Source organism: Equus asinus, chromosome 5, assembly GCF_041296235.1.
Source record: "Equus asinus isolate D_3611 breed Donkey chromosome 5, EquAss-T2T_v2, whole genome shotgun sequence".
Taxonomy (NCBI): domain Eukaryota; kingdom Metazoa; phylum Chordata; class Mammalia; order Perissodactyla; family Equidae; genus Equus; species Equus asinus.
In genome coordinates, this window is record NC_091794.1 from 86565343 (window position 1) to 86588438 (window position 23096).

Genomic DNA, 23096 nt, shown 5'->3' on the forward strand with positions numbered 1-23096 from the left:
TGGTAGCCTATGACCTCATTTAAGAGGAAAGTTCCTTGCCTTCAGAATGAGGGGGAGAGGCATGGAGGGCTCCCTAGAAAGGTCCCTCAAGATTTCTTTGTCCCCAAAAAAACACTGCCAAGAGGACAGTGGTGAAGCTACTGCAGTCCAGAACAAGAGGACAGTGTGTTCCCACAGGGTAAGCCACAGTCACCTAAAAAACCTTGATACGGTATCCCGGGGAAAGCAGCTGTGGTGCTTAAGTGGAGAACTTCTAAATGTACCTCACCCGCAGCAAGTCCACTTTTCCAGCTCCTCCTTCTTGTTATAGATGCCTTACAGCATCTATGCTTCTGTCATGCTTTAAGCTGGGCAGGTTTCCTCAGCCTACAGCCAGACAAATAAATGTCTTGAAAACAGGAAACCAAAGGAAGAGCTAATTTTCCAATTCAATGCTACTTTCCATTCATGCAGTACAGATAGCAGCCTGGGATGGCCGAAGCTCAGAACTTGAAAATAGTTTCTTTGTACTTATAACCCTTTCCTTTAGCTGCCAAACCATAACTGCCATGAGACTCTGGGATCTGCTAAGCCAAGAGATAACCCAACAAATACCCAGCCTCACTCTACACCAAGGCACTTGCTAGACAAGAATGTGTTATAGTACACGTCGCCAACTAACGAGGCAAAGGGAAGGCTGCTCAACTAATACTGAAAAGGGATGTCCACGGGTGCTAGGACAAGCCTTAACTCAAAACCTTGAGCTCCAGGACCAGACAAATCAGACCTTGGGCTCCCACCATCTTTTTCTCTTGAGCAGCAACCAACAGCCAAATCGTGGAACCTTTTTAACATCAGTAATTTCTAAAACTGAAATTTATGGCAAAAATGTGCCATAATGACCATTCCCCAACTTCCTCTGCTAAATACCTTATTTCTGCTTTATTAAGGGTTATAAATTTACTTTAAGTCTTATTTCAACTGGGAAAAAATCTTTATGTTCCAATTTACTCTTCAAGTTCAACCAACCTCATTAACTCTTGCTGCTGAAAAGGAGCATGGGTCTGGCTGGCTTGCTCCCAAGGGAATCTGGCAGGGGGTAGCCACAGGTTAGTTCTGCAATTTGAAAAGTCTCAACACTTGGCCTCCAGAGGAATGCTAGGCCCACTTATGTACACACTAGCTGCCACTGAACATTTTTCACTGGGCTCTGTGCCAGAATCCTTGTCTGAGCCATCTCCTCACCAGTACACAGAAATACCAAGCTCTAGCAGTACCACGGAGGAATGCCAGAACTTACATGCTTGACAACTGTATCATCAGCTTAAGGGACAAAAACATAGAACCTCCAAGTTGGGGTGACAGTGAGAAAAGATGATGGTAATCTGGTTACATTTCTGCTTACCTGAAAACTCATGAATGCTGAGTCCATCCTGTGCACTCAATATCACTTCTTGATTCTCCCTACTCTGTATTCATGAACCACAGATTTCTAGCTCATTTCAATTCTATTCAAATATTGACCTCTTGATATAGGCTATGGCCCTAAGATGACAAAAATGAATAGAATGTAGTTTCCGCTCCTCGGAGTTCACAGGCTCTGGGGAAAACAAGTCATGAAAATAAATAGAGCAAGCTGCTAAGTGCTATCAAGTGCACTGGAACACCATCTATGACACTGGTTAGGAACAAAATTAGGTTTGTTTATTTTATTCTTTTACAAGTATCTCCTGAGGACAGGAGGAAGCTGGAGGTGGAGGTGGTGGTGGTGAACAACTTGGAAGTCCTAGTCCTAGATTTATTTAAATTAGGTTTTTCCAGTGCTCATTTTCAAGAAATACTGGAGAATGACCAGATAGTTATAAGATTCCAGAGAAGATGGGGTGGAGGATGGTAAAGTAAGTAGAAAAATTACCTCCTCACTGCAGCAGTTCACGTTGTTAATTACACCCTTCTTGGATCGTATTCCACTCTTTCTCCCACCTCATTAAATCAGTCAAAAATATACAAGGTCTCTACTAGTGAACTGACAGTCATCTTAGGCTCTGCTTCCTCTCCTCAACTGTTAAATTGTGTTTCCTAGAGTTGTACACTATGTTTCTCTCGCTCTACTTTCTTCTAAGTCATCTTGTTCATTCCCATGAATTCCTATGGCTGTAACTACCATCTATATGAGTATGAATCCCATATCTATAACTGTAGTTTTGTAGTCTTCCTTCAGCACCAAAACGTGTTTACTGGAAACCTCAACCTCATTGTCACATGGGAACTCAAAACTCAGTCTATACAAGGCTAATTGTCTTTCTTCACAAAATTCATCACCTTCCTTCTAGTTTCCCCGCTTTCCCTCAATCTTGATTAGAGGAATGTCCCAATATACTCACTTCCTCAAGCAGAAACCTGGGCATTAGGCTCTACTCCTCTATTCTCCTTCCGTTATCCATTGAGTCCTATTAATTATATCTACTGAGTGTCTCTCAAATCTGCCTTTTCCTCTCTATCTTCACTGCTATAGCCCTATAGCCTTGTTCCAGTCCCTCATCATTTTTCTCCTGTACCAGGGGACCATTTGGCTACTCATATCCTCCACCAAACTGTAAGCTCCTCAAGGAGAGAGACACTGTTTTCCTTATTTTTGAATTGTGTCTGACTTCTCCTCCACAATACTGCTGGACACAGTGCTTTGCGTGTTTGTTGAATAAATAAATGGAGGCCCTGTAATGTATGATTACATACAATCCGCAGTTTCAACACTCCGGAATTTGTTTTATCCACTTTCCTCCTTTAGAAGGGATGGTTCTGCTCTTCTAACAATCTACTATTCTAACCTAAAATCTACAAGAGATATAATTAATCCCAACAGTTTGCTTTCCTGATAGGAAAAAAAAAGAGAGAGAGAGACCGCACTTTAGAAATAGAAGCCACTGTTGTCTTTATAAAACACAGAATTGTGCTGCTGTTGTTGCTTGCTTCAGAAGGAACTGTACATTACAGCTGCTGGGATAACTTTACAATGGACTGGACAAGGTACAGCTCAAAGCAGGACACAAACACAAGTCTCAAAGGGAAACAAATGCAAACAAGTACACAGCTGTGGGGCTCCAGGGACATTTCCCCATCCATGCTGGACTTGAGAGGGATAAAAAGTTTAGAAACTAATGTGAAACCCAGAGTAGTCACACATGCCCACCAGACGGCTGCTAAGTGCAAACATCACACAGCAATCAGGTTGGACTGTGTGCACAGGAAAGTTATTTCATTTTTCCTTATTGCTACTACACCAGGGAACTCAGTGCATTCGACACATTGTCTTTACTTGCACAATCCTTGGAGGGTTTCCTATTTTCCTTTTTAAAGAAGGAAATTTGCCTTCCCCACTTTATTCTGGTTTTTTCATTTTGTTTTGAGCCCATTCCCTCCACTCCCTTTCTTGGGCTCCCAAACAGCAGCCAGAGGTTCTAAGTCAGTAGGAGTAGAGTAAGGGGAGAGCACCAACCTAGCCTCCCTCCCTGCCCAGGGAGAAGGCAAGTCCTAATAAATGGGGGTAAAGAGAAAACCAGAGAATCTCTTTTCCCCAATCTGCGTAAAAGGCCAAATAGGAAAGAGTGCCCTGCATATCCCTGCCATGATCAGACTTTAAGAAGGAAGGCATCCCAGCTACCATCCTGAATTGGCCTAGGCCCAGTAAATATAAATAAAAATAACTTCCCCCGATGTAGTTTCCAAAACCGCATTTTGGCTAGTTTGAGTTGACCTCCTACCCTGAAGGGGAAGGAACCTCCATCCTTCTTTGTTACACATGATGCCATGTCTAAAACACTGTCCCACCAGCCTTGCAGATATCCTATGGGCCAGCTAAGAAGTCAAAGTGTCCCCTCAGCTGCCCATCTTCAGTGCTAGCCTCATTTACAGAATTCTGGATAAGAAAACTACCCAAGAACATTGTTGCTTAGCCAAAGAGGAGGCCACAGAGGAGCTATCTAGGTGGGAACCAAGAGCTTTTTAGGGAGGTTTCACACTTTTAGGTACCTTCTTCTTCAGCATTATTTTAAACCTAAGTTCCCAGCAACAACAGCCCCAGGCTCATCCCCAGAGGCCAGCAATAGCACCTCAACCCCCAACAGGTCAGGCTGGACTGGAAAAATGATCAATATGCAGTGCTCTCCTTTCCCACCTTTTATCCAAATTCTCTCCATTTTCTTCCCATCACTCTCTTCTTCCCCCATGTCCATTCCCTAACCCTTCAACCCTGGATACAAGTAGCTCAATCCTAGGAAATCCTCAGAAAAGAGAAGCCCCAGGTAGGGAGAAATAGAACCAGGTCCAGAAAAAGCAACGAGAGGAACAACTCCAAGGAATGGACAGGTGTGGAAGTTGCCAGAAGCCCCCTGATTTCATGCCATTTGGGCAGGCCTGCTGCTCTGCCCTCATGTAAGTTTGAGGGCAGTCCATCCCAGAGAGGACATCACTGGAGTTGGGGACAGATTCTTGGTCTTCTGCAGCCAAGGAGCTAAGCTTGACCTTGCCAGCTAACAGTGGGATCATTGTAGCCATGCAGAGAATTCATCATCACATAGGTAGGCAGGCAGGCCAGCAAGCAAGCTGAGTGAAGAGAAAAAAGGAAAAGGAAGCCAGGGAAAGAGAGAAGACGAAAAGGAAGGCAAAAGAGTGGAATGAAGGGAACAAGAGACCTGTCTAAGAGGATGAGGCTGAGGTCTCCCAAGCATTTCCTTAGAGCTTAAGTAAGAAGCACCCCTTAAAACAAAGCCAAAACTTGTTGCCAACACCACTTCTCAATTTGCATGCACCATCTTTCAAACAAGAACAATCCTCAAGGTCAAGGGTATTTTTCAAGTCTCAATGACTAAAAAGAAAAAGCAGAGTAAGAAGTCATTTTCTTGCCATTGCCCAAGCTGCTTCTCTTGCTTTTATTTCTTGAATGGCATGTGCAATGCCAAAGGGCTAAAAAATGCATTTCAAGCCCCAGCTCAAAACCCAACTGGAGAGAGTGAGGCAAAGAGAGAAAAAGGAGAGAACACAAACTTGTTGCTGAGAGTAGGGGGCTACTACCAGCTCCCTATGGACATTTGCAAATGCTGGTGAACGACTGGACCCTCCAGAAATAGTGCCCTGATCCCAGCCCCAAAATGCACCCAAGAAGAGAACATGCAGAGCCCATTGTTCCAAGAGAGCTCCCATCCCCAAAGGGTGACTGAACACGAAGTAGACAGTATATGAAGGCGATGGACAGGGCAGATGGAGTGTTGGCATCACTCTCTTTAGGCACTTGTGTAAGGAATGTAGGCTCTCCAGTGAGCTGCCTCCTCCCAGAGCCCTCCATTCTGCTCTGCAGCTGGGCTGTGCCCATGGGGCACCCCACGCTGTAGCCAGTAGGAAAGAAGTAAAGGAGGAGTTACTCAACAGTCCTGATGCCTTCTCTATAATCAATGTTTGTGCTACGTTTTGTGAAGTCGCTGAACAAAGTAGCCAATCAGAACAGAACCTGGGATAGACTGTTTTGCATAGCAAATTTGGGTCTGTACAAGGGCTGCTGGGGAGGGGAAATGGTACCTCTAACTGCACAAGCCCAGATTCAGACCGGCCTTCCTCCGGCTGGCCTCCAAGCCTGAGCTAGGTCTAAAGTGTCATGGCTTCATCATCAGACTGGGGCAAACCCAAGCCCAGGTTCCTCAAAAAGAGGAATTTCTGCACTGAAGCTGCAACTCCTCATCCCAAGCAGTGGGACAGGAAAAAATAAACGGTCAAGGAAAGAGGGGGCCTTGCCTCAAGGCCAGCAGGCACCAAGCTAGAACCCCCTACTTTTCCAGTTCTGCAAGACAGCCAAACCCCATCTCTATCCAGGGAGATTTAAAAAAAAAAAAAAAAACGCCCATGCTACCCACTCACATGCCCTAGTGGGAAACCAGGAAAAATTCATTTGTGTAAACAGAAGCAACAGAGAGCAGCAAAATCCCCCCAGCCTGTCCAAAGGACATGCTGGAATCTCTGATGAGCCAAAGTGTCAGAGGACAGTCCAGAGGAAGGGAAGATGCACTTGCAGGAAGAGTGCAAGAGTGCAGGGCAGTGCAGGTGAGGGAGTTTGTAGCAAGAAAAAGGTATTATCTGCACAGAGGAAGGATGGAGCCTGAGCCCCACCTTGGGGAGATAACCACCTCCTACCTAGCCAGGCCAAAGAACAAGTCACATACATAGTTCCTTCTGATGGCTCAATGTTTCTGGGATGTAAACTCATTGGGCATGGGAGGGATTTCCAGATTTTGGCAATACACTCAAGTTATGGTATAAAAATAACATTAGCTTTTGTTCTTTTTTCTTATTTTAGACCTAAGGATCATTTGTTATAAGACACCCCAGTTAAGAAATATTGAAACATAAGAGACTTGACCATCAGGAGAAAAAAGAAGCCAAGAGTGAGAAATGTTATGAAAATAACTCCAGACCCAGGCAGGTGGGGAGGTAGGGAGGACAGGGAGAAAGGGAGGCATAAGTTGAAAGGCCAGGGGCCAGTCATCTCAGCAGCTCCAGGACTCATCACGTCTGAAAGTGCAAAGGTCAATGGATTTTAACCATCTTGAGGTTGTTATCTTTTTAAAAGCTCAATGAATATGGAAGTCAATTCCTTCAAATGCAAAATGGCTGGCGCTCTGGCTGGAGGCTTGTTGGGTTAGGGATATTTCTTCCCCACCTACCTCCTCTCCCACCCCCACCCCATCCCCCCAAAGAAAGGTACAAAAGGTTGCAGTTCTGCAGCATTACCGTTACAGGGAAGGCACTGGTTACCCACCAGCAGGCGGAAGGAAGACAGGGTCATGTCACTTCAGAGCTAAGTGCCATAGTGCCTTAAGTCTTACTAGGGCTGGATGTCCATCAGGGAGCAGGTGTAAAGTGGGGTAGAAAAGGTGGAATAAGGGAAGGGGGGGAGTGGCAGCTGGGGGAGGAGCAACCAAAACCATTAGCATTAAAAATCTTCCTACAAACTGGATTCTCAACCCATTAAAACATCTAGTATCCTAAAATATTGATCTGGGTCTGGTTTCGTTTCTCTCCTTAAACAAATCTAGACCTTTTCTGATTAAGGCTCCTAAAAAAATCCTTCCCTCCTCCCACCCACTTTCGCAAGCCCCTCACTTTCCCATCTAAAGTATCAAACCCAAACCTACCAGCTTTTGTCCGTAGGGCTGCAGAGCCAACCTTACCAAGCTGTCAGGCATGAGTCTTTAGCACTGTGAGTCACATGAGACACCTGTGTATATGGTGGGCACCGGTGCTGCCCCTCTTGGTCCAGTGGGGTCAGGGCCAGATGTGACAAGATGGGGTGAGGAGTAGGGGGGTATGAGGTGGATATCAGAGACTTCTGGCTGGTGGTCTGTCTTACTGGCCCTGTTCCCTACCCTTTTGCCCCCTCTGTAGAAGGAAACAAGGCCTTCTGCACTCTCCATACCCCACCTCCCTCCCTGCTTCTTCTGGATTTGGGCAGCACAGCTCTTGGGGCTTGGAAAGCTTTCTTCTATCCAGTGAGGTAACAGCGTTCTGCCTTCAAGCGAAGTACATGGTGCGCAGAGTATCCTGGTGAACCTGCACGGCTTTGGCCAGGGCCTGGGGGTCCCGCCCATTGCTCTGCCCCGATATGTGGCTCCCCTCGCCACTGAAAAGGAAAAATGAAAGAAGTCCTTCCTGGTGAACTCAGCTGCTGCTAATCCGTTCCCCCATCCTTAGGGTGCCAATTCCCATACCAACTTAAGAGAAAACCCCAACCCAGATTTGGGCAGGTGAGCCCAAGGACACCAAATTGGACAATACCCATTTCCTTCTACCTAAAGAAAGTTGAGAGGGTCTAGCACCAGAGGCTGAAGCAAAAACGAAGCCAGCCTGATCCCAGGCCTCACCTGTCATGCTCCTTGTCCACTAGGTGGTATCGTGCCCGGAAAGCCACCAAGCGAGCATAGTAGGCAGGTGCTGGGATAGAGACGGAGCGTGTGCATCGTACATAAGTGTGGCACAGCTGGTACGTCAAGATCTGGAGCTCATCCGCTGTGAAACGGTTGTCATCCCAAAGGACATAGTAATGGGATGGTCGGCTGGTGCCCTGGGAAGATAGGAAGGTGAGGGGCCCAAGGTTGGGCAGAGGGGATGGCTGATGATAAGGAATGGGATTACTATTAAGAGCATGGCTGGGTTGGAAGACCCACCCATGAATAGGCAGACACAAAGCCACCTAAGTCATAAAGCTCCCTTCTTATGGGCAACCTGCCTAAGACAAAGTACACTTGTGTCCAAGTGCACTAAGGGCTTATTAAGAGAATAATACTGATTTGAATGCCACTCAGTGATATATTCTAGAGGCAGTGGGAATAATCAACTAATTTGTGACCCATTGGAAACCCCAGGACATAGCCCAGCTACCTGGATGCCTGCGTGGCTGCACAGATAGAAGTCAAACTCAAATGGGTGGGTGATGTTGGTGTCCACAGTGGTCCCAGCTGGGATGTTACCACTCTTCCCAATCTGTATAGAGACAAAGACAACCAAGATCCCAAGACCTGCCTGGCCCTAACTAAGAGCCCCAACTCAACTCTACTCTGGCTCCACCAGAATCCCAAGAGTAAAGCAGAAGTTGCTGTTCCCAGAGGATACCAGGTCTTGAAATAATGGGCTCCTAAAGTCACATGGACCTGTGTTTAAGTGCTGGTTTCACCATTTCTTAGCTATGTGATCTCAGCAAATCATTTAACCTTTTTGAGGTTAAACTGGAGATAACAATAGTACCTACCTCACAGGGCTGCTGTGAGGAAGACGCCTTGTACAGTGTCTGGCACATAGGAGAAGTTCAATAAATGGCAGTTCCCTTTCCCTTCTCTGGGAGCTGGTCTATATATGGGGTCTATAGGCCAGGGAGCTAGGAGGAGGGAGAGGAAGTATAAGGGAAGGAGGGGAGAAGGGGGAACAAAAGGAAGGAGGTGGTAGAGGAATGACCACAAGAACTAGGGTGGAGAAAGGGGCCAGGGAGGATGGATAGGCCAAGGACTAAATCCCCAGATTTTCTAACGGTCTTCTTCCATATTAAGAGAAGGAAGACAGGATGAGGTATGGGTGCCTTCCTCAGTCCCTTACTCACTCGCTCATTCTTGTCAGCACAAAAAAGCCGGGTGTGATGGCGTTTCTGCACCACAATATAAGTGATCCCAGGCTGGTAGTCCTTTTCCAGTTTGATGCAGGCATCACGAATGGCCAGCAACTCATAGTGGAGGATCTAGGCACAGGGTGAGGAGGGAGACAAAGAGACATACGGCTATTCTTGAGTTCACACATCTCTCTGAACTAAGGGGTTGCCACTTGTTATACGGCTTTTGTTCAGCCTCCCTTTATAAGCTGACACCCAATCATTCGAGATGATAAGCCCTTTCCACCAAAATCACCCTTATACTCAGTTCACCTGATATGTTCCTATAAAACCTTGTCTGGGAGGCTTGGCATCAGCAGAGAATATACTCACCTGGTTCCTAGGCGTAAAGAGACCTAACATCAGGACACACAACTAAAGTTCACAGAGAAATCATTAAAATCACAATGCCCAAAGTAAGGTCAATTAAAGGATCAGGAGGATAATGGAAGCTCCCCTGTGAGCTCTAAGAGCACAGAGGGGTGGGACCACCAGAGAAGAGCAGATACACTTCAGAAATGGGTGCAGAGAAAGTATATGAGTTCAGTCCTACAAAGAAGCAGGATTACAAAAAAAATGGACTAGCTAAAGAAGCAGCCACTGGTAAATAACCATAGGCAACAGTTGCCTTGTGGCCTTGAATGTCAGATGCAGGGAGTCAAAACTGCATGACAGAAGTGGATAGAATTTGAAATCAATTAGAACTAGGTTTAAACCCAAACTTTGTCTAGTTGTATTTCTTTTAGCAAGTCACTTAACCCCTCTAAGTCTCATTTTCTCCACTACTAAAGTTACTAAGAAGACCAGCCTCACAAAGATGTTGTGAGGACTAAAACAGATAATTAAGTAAAAGCACAGAAAACCTAGTAGGGGCTTAATAACTGTCAATTGCTTTGCTAAGCAGTTTGAATTTTAACCCAAGGCTATGTGATGCCACCAGACATTTCTGAACAGAGAAGTGATAGGATAAATTTATCTGATATTTTAGTAAACACTGAATGACTTGGAGGAAACTGAGCATAATGGTTAAGAGCATGGATGTTGGAATCAGACCAATTTGTCTGAATCCCAGTTTCACCACTTATTATTTCGGGTGACACTGAAGAAATCATTTAACATTTCCAAGCCTCTGCTTCCTCATCTGTCAAATGAAATAATGATTATTATTTCATAGGGCTATTGTAAGCATTAAAGAGAACACATATGAAGTGCTAAGAACAGTTCATGGCACATAAGAGGTAACAAATAAATGGTAGTTATAGTACTATTAAATAGTAGTCAAGGAGACCAGTTTAGTATCCTAGTCTAAACAATAGAATATGAAAGTTTGGGGCAGGGAGAAAGAGTAAGAAGAACATTATGAAGGAATGTCAACAACAATGATTCTCAAAGTGTGGCCTCCACACCAACAGCATCACCCAGGAACTTGTCAGAACTACAAATTCTAGGGGCCCATCCTAGACTCAATGAATCCCAGAAATTCTAAGGGTAGAGCCCTGCAAACTGTTTTAACAAGCCCTCCAGCATGCTCAAGTTTGAGAACCACTGGTCTAAAGAATCAGTCTTCAACATGAATCAACTAGTAAACAGGCACTGAGGGTTGTCTGTTACAAGAAGATAGATCTATAGATGCTTGCACACTTCACTTCTCAGTTGTGATCTCTGCTCCCAAACCATTTAGGAAAGGTCCCCTAAGAAGGAGCACCTCCCAGTGCCCATAGCTTAGAAAAGGCAAAAGTACTCTCTGCTACCATTAGGCCCTCTGACCTCAAATGTGAAGGTTTTTTCCACCTACTGTGGGCCCTACCTGGGGAAGCTGGCCTTCAGGAACCCCATCTCGGTAGAAGATGATGCGGGTAGGTTTGAAGCGGGTGGACTTGTAGAACTGGATGAGCAGCTCACGCACCATGTAGGATAAGTCTTCAATGATCTCTTGCCGTGGTCGCTGAACCCGCACAGTAGCACAGTAACGGCTGGGGTGGGCATCCATACTGCCTACCACCTGACAATCAAAGAGGCAGGATCAGCCCCAGAACCTCCATCTCCTCAACACTGTCAGGCTGTGGGTTTGTGGAAAGGCTTCTTAGCAAGAAAACTATGCAATCAAATGAGTAGGGTTTTAAATTCAATGAGGCCTCGTTTCAATCTCTGTTCTATCAACTCATGCAAAATTTACTTAATTCATCTGACCTTCTTTTTCTTCCTCTCAAATGGAAATAATACCACCTGCTTGCAGTCCTGTTGTGGTACACATAAAGCACCTTGCACAGGGCCTAGCACCAAGCACAGTAGGTACTTGATAACTTTGCTTTCCCTACTCCTTGCAGAGGGACATGTAAAGGTTTGGCACTACTAGCTCAAAGAGTGACCTCACCTAGCCACAAGTTTGTCTTTTTTTCAATTCAAGTATTAACCTACCCAAGAACTGTGGTGAAGAGTACTCTTGCAGGTGGTAGAAGTAACATTTTCAAAGGGGACAGTGGCCAGAGCCTAAGATGGATGGCCACAAGGAAAACAGGGATACACACAGTATAGGGTTTCCCTGCATTTAGCGAGATAAGCCCAGTCTGCCTAGAGAAATGTGAGGGTTGAGGAAAGAGAAGTGGGAAGGAAGGCCTGATCCCTTAGCAATTCAGACACCTCTATGGGACAGGGAGTAGAGAAGTCAGGAGAGGGATTGGAGAGACATCTAATCTACTAGGTGGATCAGGGGTAGGGATGGGGAAGAGGAAAGGACAGTCCCAGCAACTAAGTAACTCCCTTATAAGGGACTTCAGAGAAGTGATATAGTCACTCCCATATCCCAAAAGTGAGCATGGAGAGAGAGAGAGAAACTCAGACACAGAGCAAGAGTGATAAAGACTGGGCCAAGTCTCTGGCCAAAGCCTACACTCTCACTACCCTCTCTGGAAAAAAGACACCATACAGAGTTAGTTTTATGAAGATACCAAGGGAGTGGCTAATAGAGATGATCAGCTAAAAGGAAAAGATCTTATGAGTTGTCAGGCACCAGGGTTGAGGGAAGGAAATCACGTGTAGTCTTGGGGGCTCAGAGCTAAGAGAACTTTATGAGGAAGTTGGAGAGTATCACTCACTGCTGTGATAGAAGGTTTTTTCCCATCCCCTGCTGGAGGGTGTGTAACATCTGCTCCCAGGAAGATCACTGGCTGTTGAAAGACAGCAGAGCTGAACAAGGAAGAGAAAACAAACAGTGAGGAGTTGGGTATTCTCTTCCTGGTACCATCTAGCACTTTAGTCCTGGTCAGCGTCCTATCTTTTCATTGATCCCTAGGAGGGTACCTAGCTTGACACGGGCAAGTGGGCAACAGAGTTCATACCGCTGGTGTGGGACTAGGATGTTGTTTATGCCACCAAGTTTAACATTAATCTTCAGGCAGAGGTTGGACAGAGTCTGAGGCGAGGTCTTCACCACGTTCTTCACTTGCACACACTGTGTAGCCATTCCCAAGAGTGTATCTCCAACACGTTTCACCTCAGCTACGAGCAGGGAGAGAACTGATTAGTGCATTCAAGAAATACTCACTGAATTCATACTAGAGGTCAGGCAGTATATGAGGAGCTATGAGACACAATGGTGACCAGAAACACATGGGCTCTCTATTCTCACAGTGTTTACTATCTACCACTAATTTTAAAAATCATGAAGAGCATAACAATAATAAATGCTACAACAGAAAACTTCACGGAGCTATGAGAACATATAATAGGGGGCAATAACCTAGCCAGGAAAGGACTGAGTCAAGTAATGATTGAACTGAAATCTAAAGATAGAAAAGGACTTAGAAGAGAGAAGGAGTTTGGGAGAGAGCACTCCAGGCAGAGGGAACAGCATGCAAAAATGCACTTTGATAGGAGTCAACGGCATATATTTAAGAAACCGAAGAGCCAAAGTAACTAAAAACGAGATCAAAGGAACCATGATGTGAGAAAGAATGTGGTCGTTAGACTGATTCAGAGTAGCTTATATTAAGAAGGCAGTTGTTGAGATGGAGAGAAACAGATTCAAAAGATATTTAAGGGACTCAGAGAATATATATGTGAGTAAAGGAAAATAATTTTTATGGATAACTTCTAAGTTTCTGGCTTTTGTAACAGAATAGAGTATAAATTCTTTTTTGAGAGATTCTGAGTTTGAAGTGCTTTTTGGTCATCCCAGTGAAGCTATCAACCAGCAACTAGGTACAGTAGCTGGAAGCTCAAGAGTAGCCTGAAATGGACATACAAATTTGTGAGATATTTAAGTATAGGGAGTAAGTGAAGGCATGATCTTGATGAAACCACCAAGGAAGAGAACAGAGTGAAAAAAGAAGAGAGCTTAGACCTAAACAGGAAGAAGATCAGTCTGCAAAGAAGAAAAACCCAGAAAACTAGGAGGAAGATCAAGACGTTGTATTATGAATGCCAAGAGAAGAGAGACAGTGTTTCAAGAAAAAAACAAGTGTTCAACAGAGTCAAATGCTGCTAAGAAATCAGGCAAAATCAGGATCAGAAATGTTCTTTGCATTTAGTGATATCAAGGCAAAAAATAAATGCATAGAGGCAAAAACTATTTTGGTGATAAAAAGTACCAAGGAGGAAATGTAGGATCAATGATGGGTTTGGTACGTTTTCAATGGGAGAAGCTTGAGCATGTCTAAAAAGCTAATGGGATCATTTCTACTTTCAAGAGAGATGGAGCAGTTAGTGGCAAACCAGTACTTCTGCAGAGAACATTCAGAAAAGCCAGATAAAATAGAGAAATCATCTTTTTGAAGGCTGCAGAGAGGTGCTGAGACAACAAGAGCAGGAGCTAAAACTCCAGGGACAAGAGAATCTCACAGAGGTGAGCTATCTTCCGCAACTGCTTTTTACCCTGGGTACATTTCATGATTCTAGGTGTGGGCAGGAGGCTGAGATTCTAGGCTTTGCATCAGCAGAGGAACCACTGCCAGGGGAGAGAAAGCAATAGAGTTTCTGGTGGAGACAGACTAGTTCTAAATATGAAAGGTTAAAAAAAACATTTACAAGAAAACAGCCTGGTATGTTCATTGCCTTGAGATTTCTTAAACAGGACACAGAAAGTACTAACCATAAAGGAAAAATACTGATAAACTGGACTACATTAAAAATTTTAAATTTCTGTTCAACAAAATACCCCATTAAGCAAGTAAAACAGCAAGCCACAAAGCAGAGAAAATATGTGTAATACACATCCATATTAAATGAAGGAATTACAAAGAACACCTATAAATCAATAAGAAAAAAGTAGTTAACTCAATAAAAAAGGAAAAGATTGAGTAGGTACTTTACAAAAGAGGCTAGTGAAACAGCCAATAGACATATAAAGATACTCAACTTTATCAATCATCAGACAAATCAAATTAAAAACACAACACAGTATCATTAAATGCCCAGAAGAATGGCTAAAATGAAAGAGACAATACCAAGTTTGGTTAGGATATAAAGTATCTAGAATTCTCATACACTGCTGGCAGAAGTATAAATGTGTTCACTTAAATTCCCTCTGAGATATACACCCAATAAAAATAGTTATATATGTTCAAAGGATATGCACAAGAATGGTCACTGAAGCATTATTTACAATAGTAAAAACTGGAAACAACGCAAATATGTGCATTAACAGTGGAATGGATAAATACATATAAATTGTGTTATATTCATATAACAGAAAAACTGTAACTACAACTATGCAAACATGGATGAATCTCACAAAGATAATGTTGAGTGAAAGAAGCCAGAAACCAAAAAAAAGAACATATATGATTCCATTTATACAAAGTTCAAAGACAGGCAAAATTAATCTATGGTGTTAGAAGCCAGAATAATAGTAATTACCATTAATGGGGAGTTTTAGTGACTGGTAGCCTGGAGTAGTGGTAATGTTCTGCTACCAGAACTGGGTATTGGTTACCCTGCTGAGACACTTCGTGAAAATTCATTTAACTGAACACACAGGATTTCTACATGTACACTATACTTCAATAAAAAGTTTACATTAAAAAAAAGATGATAGTATCAATTTAGTGGAGAGGAAGGAATTAAAAATACTAAAGACAGGATGAGGTATGGTACCAGATCAGAGCTGGGCAAATATGACGCTGTCCTTCTACACTCTCAGGGCAACCACAATGCAACTGGATCTTGCTTTAATCATCACCTGGCCTCCCAGGAGGGAGGGTGAAGCATCTTTAGAAGAATATGACTGCTCCTCTTATCTGCTGGCTTAATTCCTAGGCAGATGGCCCCACTGTCCAAGTGGTATAATCAAGGAATGGCATGTAAGTCAAAGAAACCCAAGGTCTTAATCAAGGTATGAGACTGGAGAGAGATGTAACATTACTGAGCCCAGGGAAGGGAAAATCCTCTGAGCGAGCACTGCCTTCCCCAAGCATGCTACACTATACTCCCCAAGCAAGCCAAAACATTAGATTCTCCCTTTAATGGAGGGAACCAAAAACGTGGATAATTACTCAAGGCAGTTCTCCTAAAAAGCATGATTACTTGGGGGCCATCAATTTAAGACCCAAGAGAGAGAGGAATTGGAGGTCAACCAATATCCCTCTGTAAGTAATTATTGAGTATCATATTAGTGGATGGCTCTCCCTTAGGTGTATTTGTACAGAAGGAAGAAAGTTTCAGAGCAGATTCAGACCTACTCTATGCTGCAAAAATATCAAGTAAGGTAGTAACTGATCAGCAGCCTGATAAAATTTCTAAAGGAATCCAGAACGAGACAAGTTGTCGTCTAGATGGGGTGACAAGAGAAGGCTTTCAGGAATAAATATATTTAAACTGGGACTTGAAGGAAGGCAAGGTGAGGGATAAGAAGAGTACTTAGATATTTGAGGCAAAGGCAAATGATGTAAGCGAAACTAGAGACTGGAAAGCACAGACAAGGAATGAGCAGTTAGAGTACCTACTATGTGCCAAGTACTCTGTTAGATGCTGCTTTTTATATAATTAATTCATGAGGCTCAGAAAGGTTAGGTAATTTGCCTAATCCAGTAAACTGGCATAGCCAGGATTAGAATCCAGTCCAAGCTAATTCCAGAACAAGTGATTTTTCCAGTATGTGTGGCAAAGAGAACAATACAAGATAAAGCTGAAAAGGTTAAACTAAGATCAGGGCCCTTAAAAACTTTTATTTTGTGAAGGGTGACCAATGAAGGTTTTTTGGGGAGTATGGTCACAAAAGGTCTCATTCAATAACCTATTCAAGAAAGATTTGAGAAGAAATGTTAGAACTAAGTTGAGAAGTATGCGTGGAGAGCAAGGAATATATCTTAAGACCATAAAAAAAGAACGCTGGAAGCAAAGCAAAGAGAAGACAGACTGCCTCTAAAGTTTGGATGAAGGTACCCGGAAGCAACTGTGATGCCCAAGAACGAAAGAAAGAAGTAAAGAAAAGGGCTTAAGGTAGAAAGAGGAGAAGACGACAAGCAACTAAAGAGATGGTCCACCGAAACACTTTATAAGGGCAGAGGCTACATCTGTTTCACTCGCCAATGTACTCAGGATCTGGCACAGTGTTTCACACATAGTAGGTAATCAATAAATTCCTGTAGAAGTAAGAGAGAGAGGTCAAAGGGACAGATAGGAGCTGCAGAGAGGTCAAGGGTTGGATCAAGATTTTAATAATACATTATATGATAACAGTAGGTGATGACTGAAGCAACTGAAATGGATGAGAATTTCACTAGAATGTAAAGAGAAAAAAAGGGCAGAGTATAAAAATCTGGAAAATAGCAGGCATTCCTGGTAATGACACAAATAACTAAGGAGACAGGAGAAAACATCAAAAAGTCAAGAGAAAAGGACAACTGAGAAAGGTCATTGGTGACCCTTTGCAGAGGAGGTTTAGGACGGTAGAGGTAAGATAGATGAAAGAGGTGAAGGAGTAAGTGGCTGGTGAGGAAGTGGGTGTAGAAAATGCAGAGAACTCACTCAAAAAGTCTGAGGAAGAAAAATAAGAGGGGCCAGCCCCATGGTCAAGTGGTTAAGTTCACGCACTTGCTTCAGAGGCCCAGGGTTTTGCTGGTTCGGATCCTGGGCGCGGACATGGCACTGTTCATCAAGCCATGCTGAGGCGGCATCCCACATGCCACAACTAGAAGGACCCACAACTGAAAATATACAATTATGTACCGGGGGGCTTTGGGGAGAAAAAGGAAAAACAAAATCTTTAAAAAAAAACCCAAGAAAATAAGACAAAAGCTAAAGTTGGTAATGTGCTCTAAGATGAGGAATCTGAAGATGTTTGAGGTTAAAGGGTATGAAGATCCAAAGGTAGTAGGATGGGAGGGGAACAAGAGCATACACAGGCTGAGCAAGGTAAGAGGAGGGACATCTCTTCCTTCAAAGCAGGAGAGATGGAGAGGGAAAAGAGAGTAAGAAAAGTACTGAGCCAGAGATGTATACAGTCATTTCTATTCTGAAAAGAGAGAGAGAGAGAAAACTTCTCGCAAAGTCCAAGTCATTCCCAGGCAATGGAACACTAACAGAACTACCACAAACTCTGTTTGGGTGTGCTACACAATGTCCTGATAGATAACGCACTCCTAAGGATAGGAATCTCGACTGACCCATTTCTGTATCTGGACCAGCTCAGCCTGGCATAAAGACCAGCACGCAGAGGACTCCAATAAATGTTACTGAGAGGCAGTGTGAACAGCTAAGCAGGACCTGGGATGACTCAACGGCTCATACAGGCTGATATTTTTCCAGTAAGAGGAGCACTGACATTAAGAAACAGCTCTGGCTAGAACCAAGAATCCACCCTGAGTCCTCCCTAGGAGCCTCCAGGGAGCTAGCCTGAGAAGAGTCCTATCACCATTATCACTGTCCCAAGAGAACTGTACCATACACTGGCGTCTTCCCTGGCAGGATGACGATAATGAGTTGCAGCCCTGAGTAGGTGTTCTTGAGATGCCGGAACATGGGCTCCACGCTGTCTGCCCCCTGTGCATATTTGCAGAAGCAAGGCTGGCCCTGGATGGGCATCCCTGCATCCTTGGAAATCTTCCGCAGCTGGTCTGTGAAGTTCCTGCAGCACAAGTATGGTCATGACAGGAGGCAGTAAGTCCCACATTAATACATCTGACCAAGTGCCTCCATCTTAGGTACCTAACACTATGACGGGCACTGAGAGATTCTAAGAGGAATGAGATATAATAACAGCTAGCGTAAAAAATACATTTATAGTTGAATAGGACAAGATAGGGCTTGCTAAGTGTTCAATGGTACAAGCAGAGAGCTGAGGGAGCCCAAAGAAGGGACCTGGGGGAATTCTCAGAGTCCCCACCTTGTCTCACTCAAGCAGCTGATTCCTGTGCTCTGTTATAAGTCCATAGCAATAGGCAGATGCCCAAGAGGAAGGCCTCTTTGCTCAGATTAAAATAAATAAAGTTCTAACAGTGATAGAAGCACAGGAGATGCTCAGTAAAAATGAGCTCCCTCCTCCCTTAGTGGTTCTTTGAAGCCTGAGAGCAAACAATTAAACAAGCTTTTTTCCTTTAGCTTTAGGGCTTTATCCTAGGAAAGGAAGAAAAAGTTGGAAGAGGGCACACAGGGAATAGATTAAAAATCAAGCTACATAAATATGACAGACTAAAATGAGCAGCAGGAAATTTAATTTGTGAAAATCCTGCATTTAGATTAAAAGCAATAATGTACAAATAAAGAACAAAAGCAATTGTTTAGGGATGTCATTATATAGCATATAAATATCAATAAGATAGATTCAAAAGCCTATGTATTATTTTTTTCACATATTTAGTAAAAAAAAAACACAAGAAAGCTAAATACAGTATGCTCCTGTTATGTAAAATTTTAAATCATTTATATACATATAGGTATATAAAAATACGTAAATTGGATATAACAATTCAAGACAGTGGCTGCATCAGAAGGGAGGAATGGGACTAGGATGGAGGATATAAAGGAACGTCAAGTTTATCTGTAATATTTTATTTACTTTTTAAAAAAGAACAAATATGACAAAACTCTGGATTATGGATACATGGGTGTTTACCATATTATTCTGTATTTTTTAATTTTTCAAAATAAATGTTAGAATAAAAAAATACAACCTAACCATTATTTCATGTAAATCAGAGCCAGGGCTCTGATGGACAACTAACAGTATTTCTTCCACTTCTCTGCCTTGTATACAACTGCAGTGTAGCTACTAAAAAAGCCAATGTGTTACTAGATTCCATTAATAAGTGGGTCTCTAGTTCAAGGAAAGTGGTATTCCCAATTTTTTCTCTACTACCAGATCACACCTGGGATATTGTGTCCAGTGCTGGGGGCCACAAAATGTTGAAAGAAGTCGAGGATGAGGAAGGTCTTGAAATTCTGTCCTAAAAGTGATCTAGCCAAGGTAACGGGGCCTCTTTAGGAAGAAGAAAAATTCTGAGGGTTGACCCTAGGACTCCCTCATCCAGCCCCTATTACCAATTTCGCCACCTCCACAGCCACCTTCATCTCTTCCCCCTGTCTCAGTGGAAAGGATGCCTTTTCCTGTGCTCTGGATCCCATCCCCTCATACACATTTAGGAACTTTTCTCTATTTCCTTTCCAGGATCTCTGAGTTCTATTTTCAGCCTTTGTTCACTATGCACATTCTCCCTGGACAATCTCATCCACTGCCATAGCTGAAGACTCCCAAATCTTAACCTTTAGCCCAGAACCACACATCCAACTGGGTACCACTGACCCAGGTGTACAAGTCACATTCTTACCCCTTGCATCTAGGGATAACTGGGAGAAGGGGATGTCTGATGAACTAACTCCTTCCAATTCTGAGATTCTAGGTTTATCAGTTTCTGTACTCCCAAATATCCAAAACAACGGATTGTGTCTCAAAAGAACTGGACAGGAGAAGGACATGGAAATAAGAGAGAAGCACACAGAGAACAGAGTTACCAACAAAGTGACACAAAGGCAGAGAGTCGGGAGCCTTTCCAATACCGCTAAGGGCCAGCCCTGCAATGCTAAGCCAAGGCTAGGAGCAGCCTGGCCTGAGCGGTGCTAAAATCCCAAGAACCCAGGAAAAGAGACAAGAGGAACCCATTTAAGAGAAACTATAATTGTGAGGGTGGTAGTTGTATATCTGTGAAGGGAGAGAAGAGAAGGGGGGGCAGGGCAGCCCGAGTCCCCACATTCATCAGGGGTTGCTGTAACTAATCCTTATGAAAATCCAAAGGTCGACTGAACCGACTAGGGCACACATCACTATTATCCTCGTCACTGCCCAATGTGCTCAGCTCCACCCACTCTTCCTCAGCCCCAGAGTGTACTGACTCTATTCCAGATCCAGAGAAAATTAGAAGGCGCCACTTCAAAATACTGTAGGAACTACCAAACTGTACACTTTAAATTGGTGAATTCTGTGGTATTTCAAATAAATCTCAATAAAGCTGTTAAAAAAAAAACGATTACAGGGGAAGGGTCCGTGACTTCTTTACCTATTCATTCACTCACTCAAGACCAATCCTCCCCTAACTTGTTCCTCTAAATCATTTGGCTATATCACTTCCTTCAGTGCTGTCATCTACTCTCAGAGGCTCAGCCACAGGTGACTGAGGCCTTTACAAATCATGTTCACCTAATTCAGGTCACTTGAACCTGACTGAACAAATTGCGTGCACAGGAGAGGACAGCTCAGAGAACCAGCTGAACTTTTGTTTCCAGTTAGGAATACAAGCTTCAAAGCATCAGATCTGACTCAATTCAAACTCTGACACTTTCTTGATATGAAAACCTTGCACAAATTACTTAACCTCTTTGAGCCTCAGTCTCCTGAAAATGGAAATACCACCACCTACTGTGAAGATGAAATGAAAGAACATAAAATTAGGTACTACGTTGGCATAAACGTTAATAGTCATCACTACTACTATTTACTATCAGTGTTAATAATTATAACAATAAAATAATTCAGGCCTCCCTTCAGAGATTCATGCCCTGAAGTCATCATCTCTGACACAGATACGGCTCCTCATCAAGACTCCTGACCACAGATAGACAGAGAAGGAACAGACAGAAGTTGGAGCCAGACAGTATAAGGAGGCAGAGTCAAAAGTCACAGAAAGAGCAGACTACAAATTAAATTTTGGCCCCTTGAGGTTAAGGGAAGGTAGGCAGCTCTAGGGTCCTTCCCACCGTTCCACCCACACACCCAACCCTCCTTACTTGAGCACCTCTTCTCGACACTGTTTTTGGGGTGCGAAGCAGGCGATGGCCCAGACTTTGATCTCAATCCCATTGTAGAACTGTTTCCCTCGCATGTCCCAGACACCCTGATTTGGTGTGGCAATGGCCCGGTTCTGGGGATAGGCAGAGGGGGTGCCCAGGTGAGCCTCAATAGAGCCAGGTGGGTAGGGGAGCAAAAGTCCCAGGCTATACAACCCAACCTCCCCGCCATATGCCCAAGAGATGTTGTCTGGCCCTGACCCTGCTCACCCGGCCGCCGTACTGCAAGATGGGCGCCGGCAGCACTCGTCCCGTCACCTCCGTCATGTCATCCTTTACTTTGATCCCAAATTCCTGAATGTAGGGATCTAGGTTGTAGCTGGCATTCTTCATCTGCAAGACAAAAGAAGGGGAGCTCAGCAGAGCAGCAGCTTGGCAATACTGCTCACCCTCTGGGTCCCAAGGAGAAAGCCCTGAAGAGCAGCTGGGGCTGGCAAGGAATAGCCCTAAAAAAGGGGGTAAAGTGGAAGATGAGGTAAGTGGGAGTAGATAACACAGGGAAGTAATACAGGAGGGAAAAAGAGATAGGAAGCAAAGTACTACAGAATCAAGAAGCGAGAGCAGTTCTAGGAGTCCCAGGCAGCAAATCCAGGCTTGTGTTCTCCTGAGGGTCCTGCCAAGGCAGAAAAGCATCTATGCTACCAGGGGCCCCCATGACTGAGCAACCAAGCATACATTTCTCTGCAGCCCCACTGACCAGGCGGCTGATCTCCTCCTGTCTGTCTGGGGCCGACCTAGCTGTAGCCTTTATCATGGTCGAAGTCTGGTTGTCGGTCAGCTTCTTAATGCAGCGCTGCCCAGCCACAATGTTACAGACCTGAGGAAACGAGAAGGACAGGTAGCTCTGGCTTGAGTACAGTCCACCTTGTACCTAAAGCCCCACAGTAAGGGAAGAGACTTTGGCCGTCAGCCCTGTGAAGGGAACTGCAAAATCCCTTTTGCATAGACAAGCATGTTAGAAAACATCCATGTGTAATACAAAAGGCAATATAGCCACTTTGTGATTAAGAGCTTGGGATCCAGAGCCAGATATGGGCTCAGGTCTCATATGTTAAACAGGGAGAATATTAGCAATCTCATAGAGTTGCTTGGAGAATAAACAAAATAAAGCACTTAAAGGACTGAGTACAGTTCTAGAGCACAGTAAATACTCAATAAATTGTAGCATAAAGGACCCAGTATAGAGCTCTTCTGACTACTAAAAAACTCAATATAAACAAACTGGATTCCTAAGGTAGTAGGCAGCTCTCCAATGGTGACAGGCAGTAAGATGCTTCATCTCACAATCCACCAGGAGATTAGAGATGGCTCTTAATTCTTGAGCCCTAGCCTACAGGTGATCACTGAGATCCTAGAGAAATCAGTGTCTCTGTTGGCTGACAGTGTCCTCTGTTGATGTGAGGATGCAGTTCCTCCGTTTTGGGCACAACAGAACACAACGGAGATGAGAAAAGACTTTCTGGTGATATACAAGACTTCCATTCCCCAATATACTATATTCTGGATGCCGTGAACAGGAAGTCTTTTCGCAGAGTAGAGAGAGCCAGTAGATTTGGAAGACTTGAGTTTGAAGCCCAGCTTTGCCATTTCTAGGTGATGTTATCTTGGGCAGATCTCTTAACCACTCTGAGACTCTGCTTCTCTAATTTCAGTCACAGGA

General features: G+C 43.9%; 1 protein-coding gene across 4 annotated transcripts in view; it reads right to left on the reverse strand.

Annotated features, from left to right (window-relative positions):
* Positions 1-2894: 2894 nt before the first annotated feature.
* Positions 2895-23096, reverse strand: part of LOC106830533 (protein argonaute-1) — a 33205-nt gene continuing 13003 nt past the window's right edge. For 2 of the 4 annotated variants that reach the window (XM_014840112.3, XM_044770337.2), the window contains 11 exons: positions 22134-22253; positions 21638-21769; positions 21377-21510; positions 18040-18224; positions 12499-12658; positions 12256-12346; positions 10968-11162; positions 9116-9250; positions 8404-8505; positions 7887-8086; positions 2895-7645 (listed from right to left, as the gene is read on the reverse strand). In XM_014840112.3, coding sequence (XP_014695598.1) covers positions 7537-7645; positions 7887-8086; positions 8404-8505; positions 9116-9250; positions 10968-11162; positions 12256-12346; positions 12499-12658; positions 18040-18224; positions 21377-21510; positions 21638-21769; positions 22134-22253 — 1563 coding nt within the window. In that variant the 3' untranslated portion in view covers positions 2895-7536. Of the gene's footprint in view, positions 7646-7886; positions 8087-8403; positions 8506-8770; positions 8897-9115; positions 9251-10967; positions 11163-12255; positions 12347-12498; positions 12659-18039; positions 18225-21376; positions 21511-21637; positions 21770-22133; positions 22254-23096 lie in introns of those variants that run through there. The other 2 variants (XM_014840113.3, XR_011503482.1) reach the window with 2 other exon arrangements.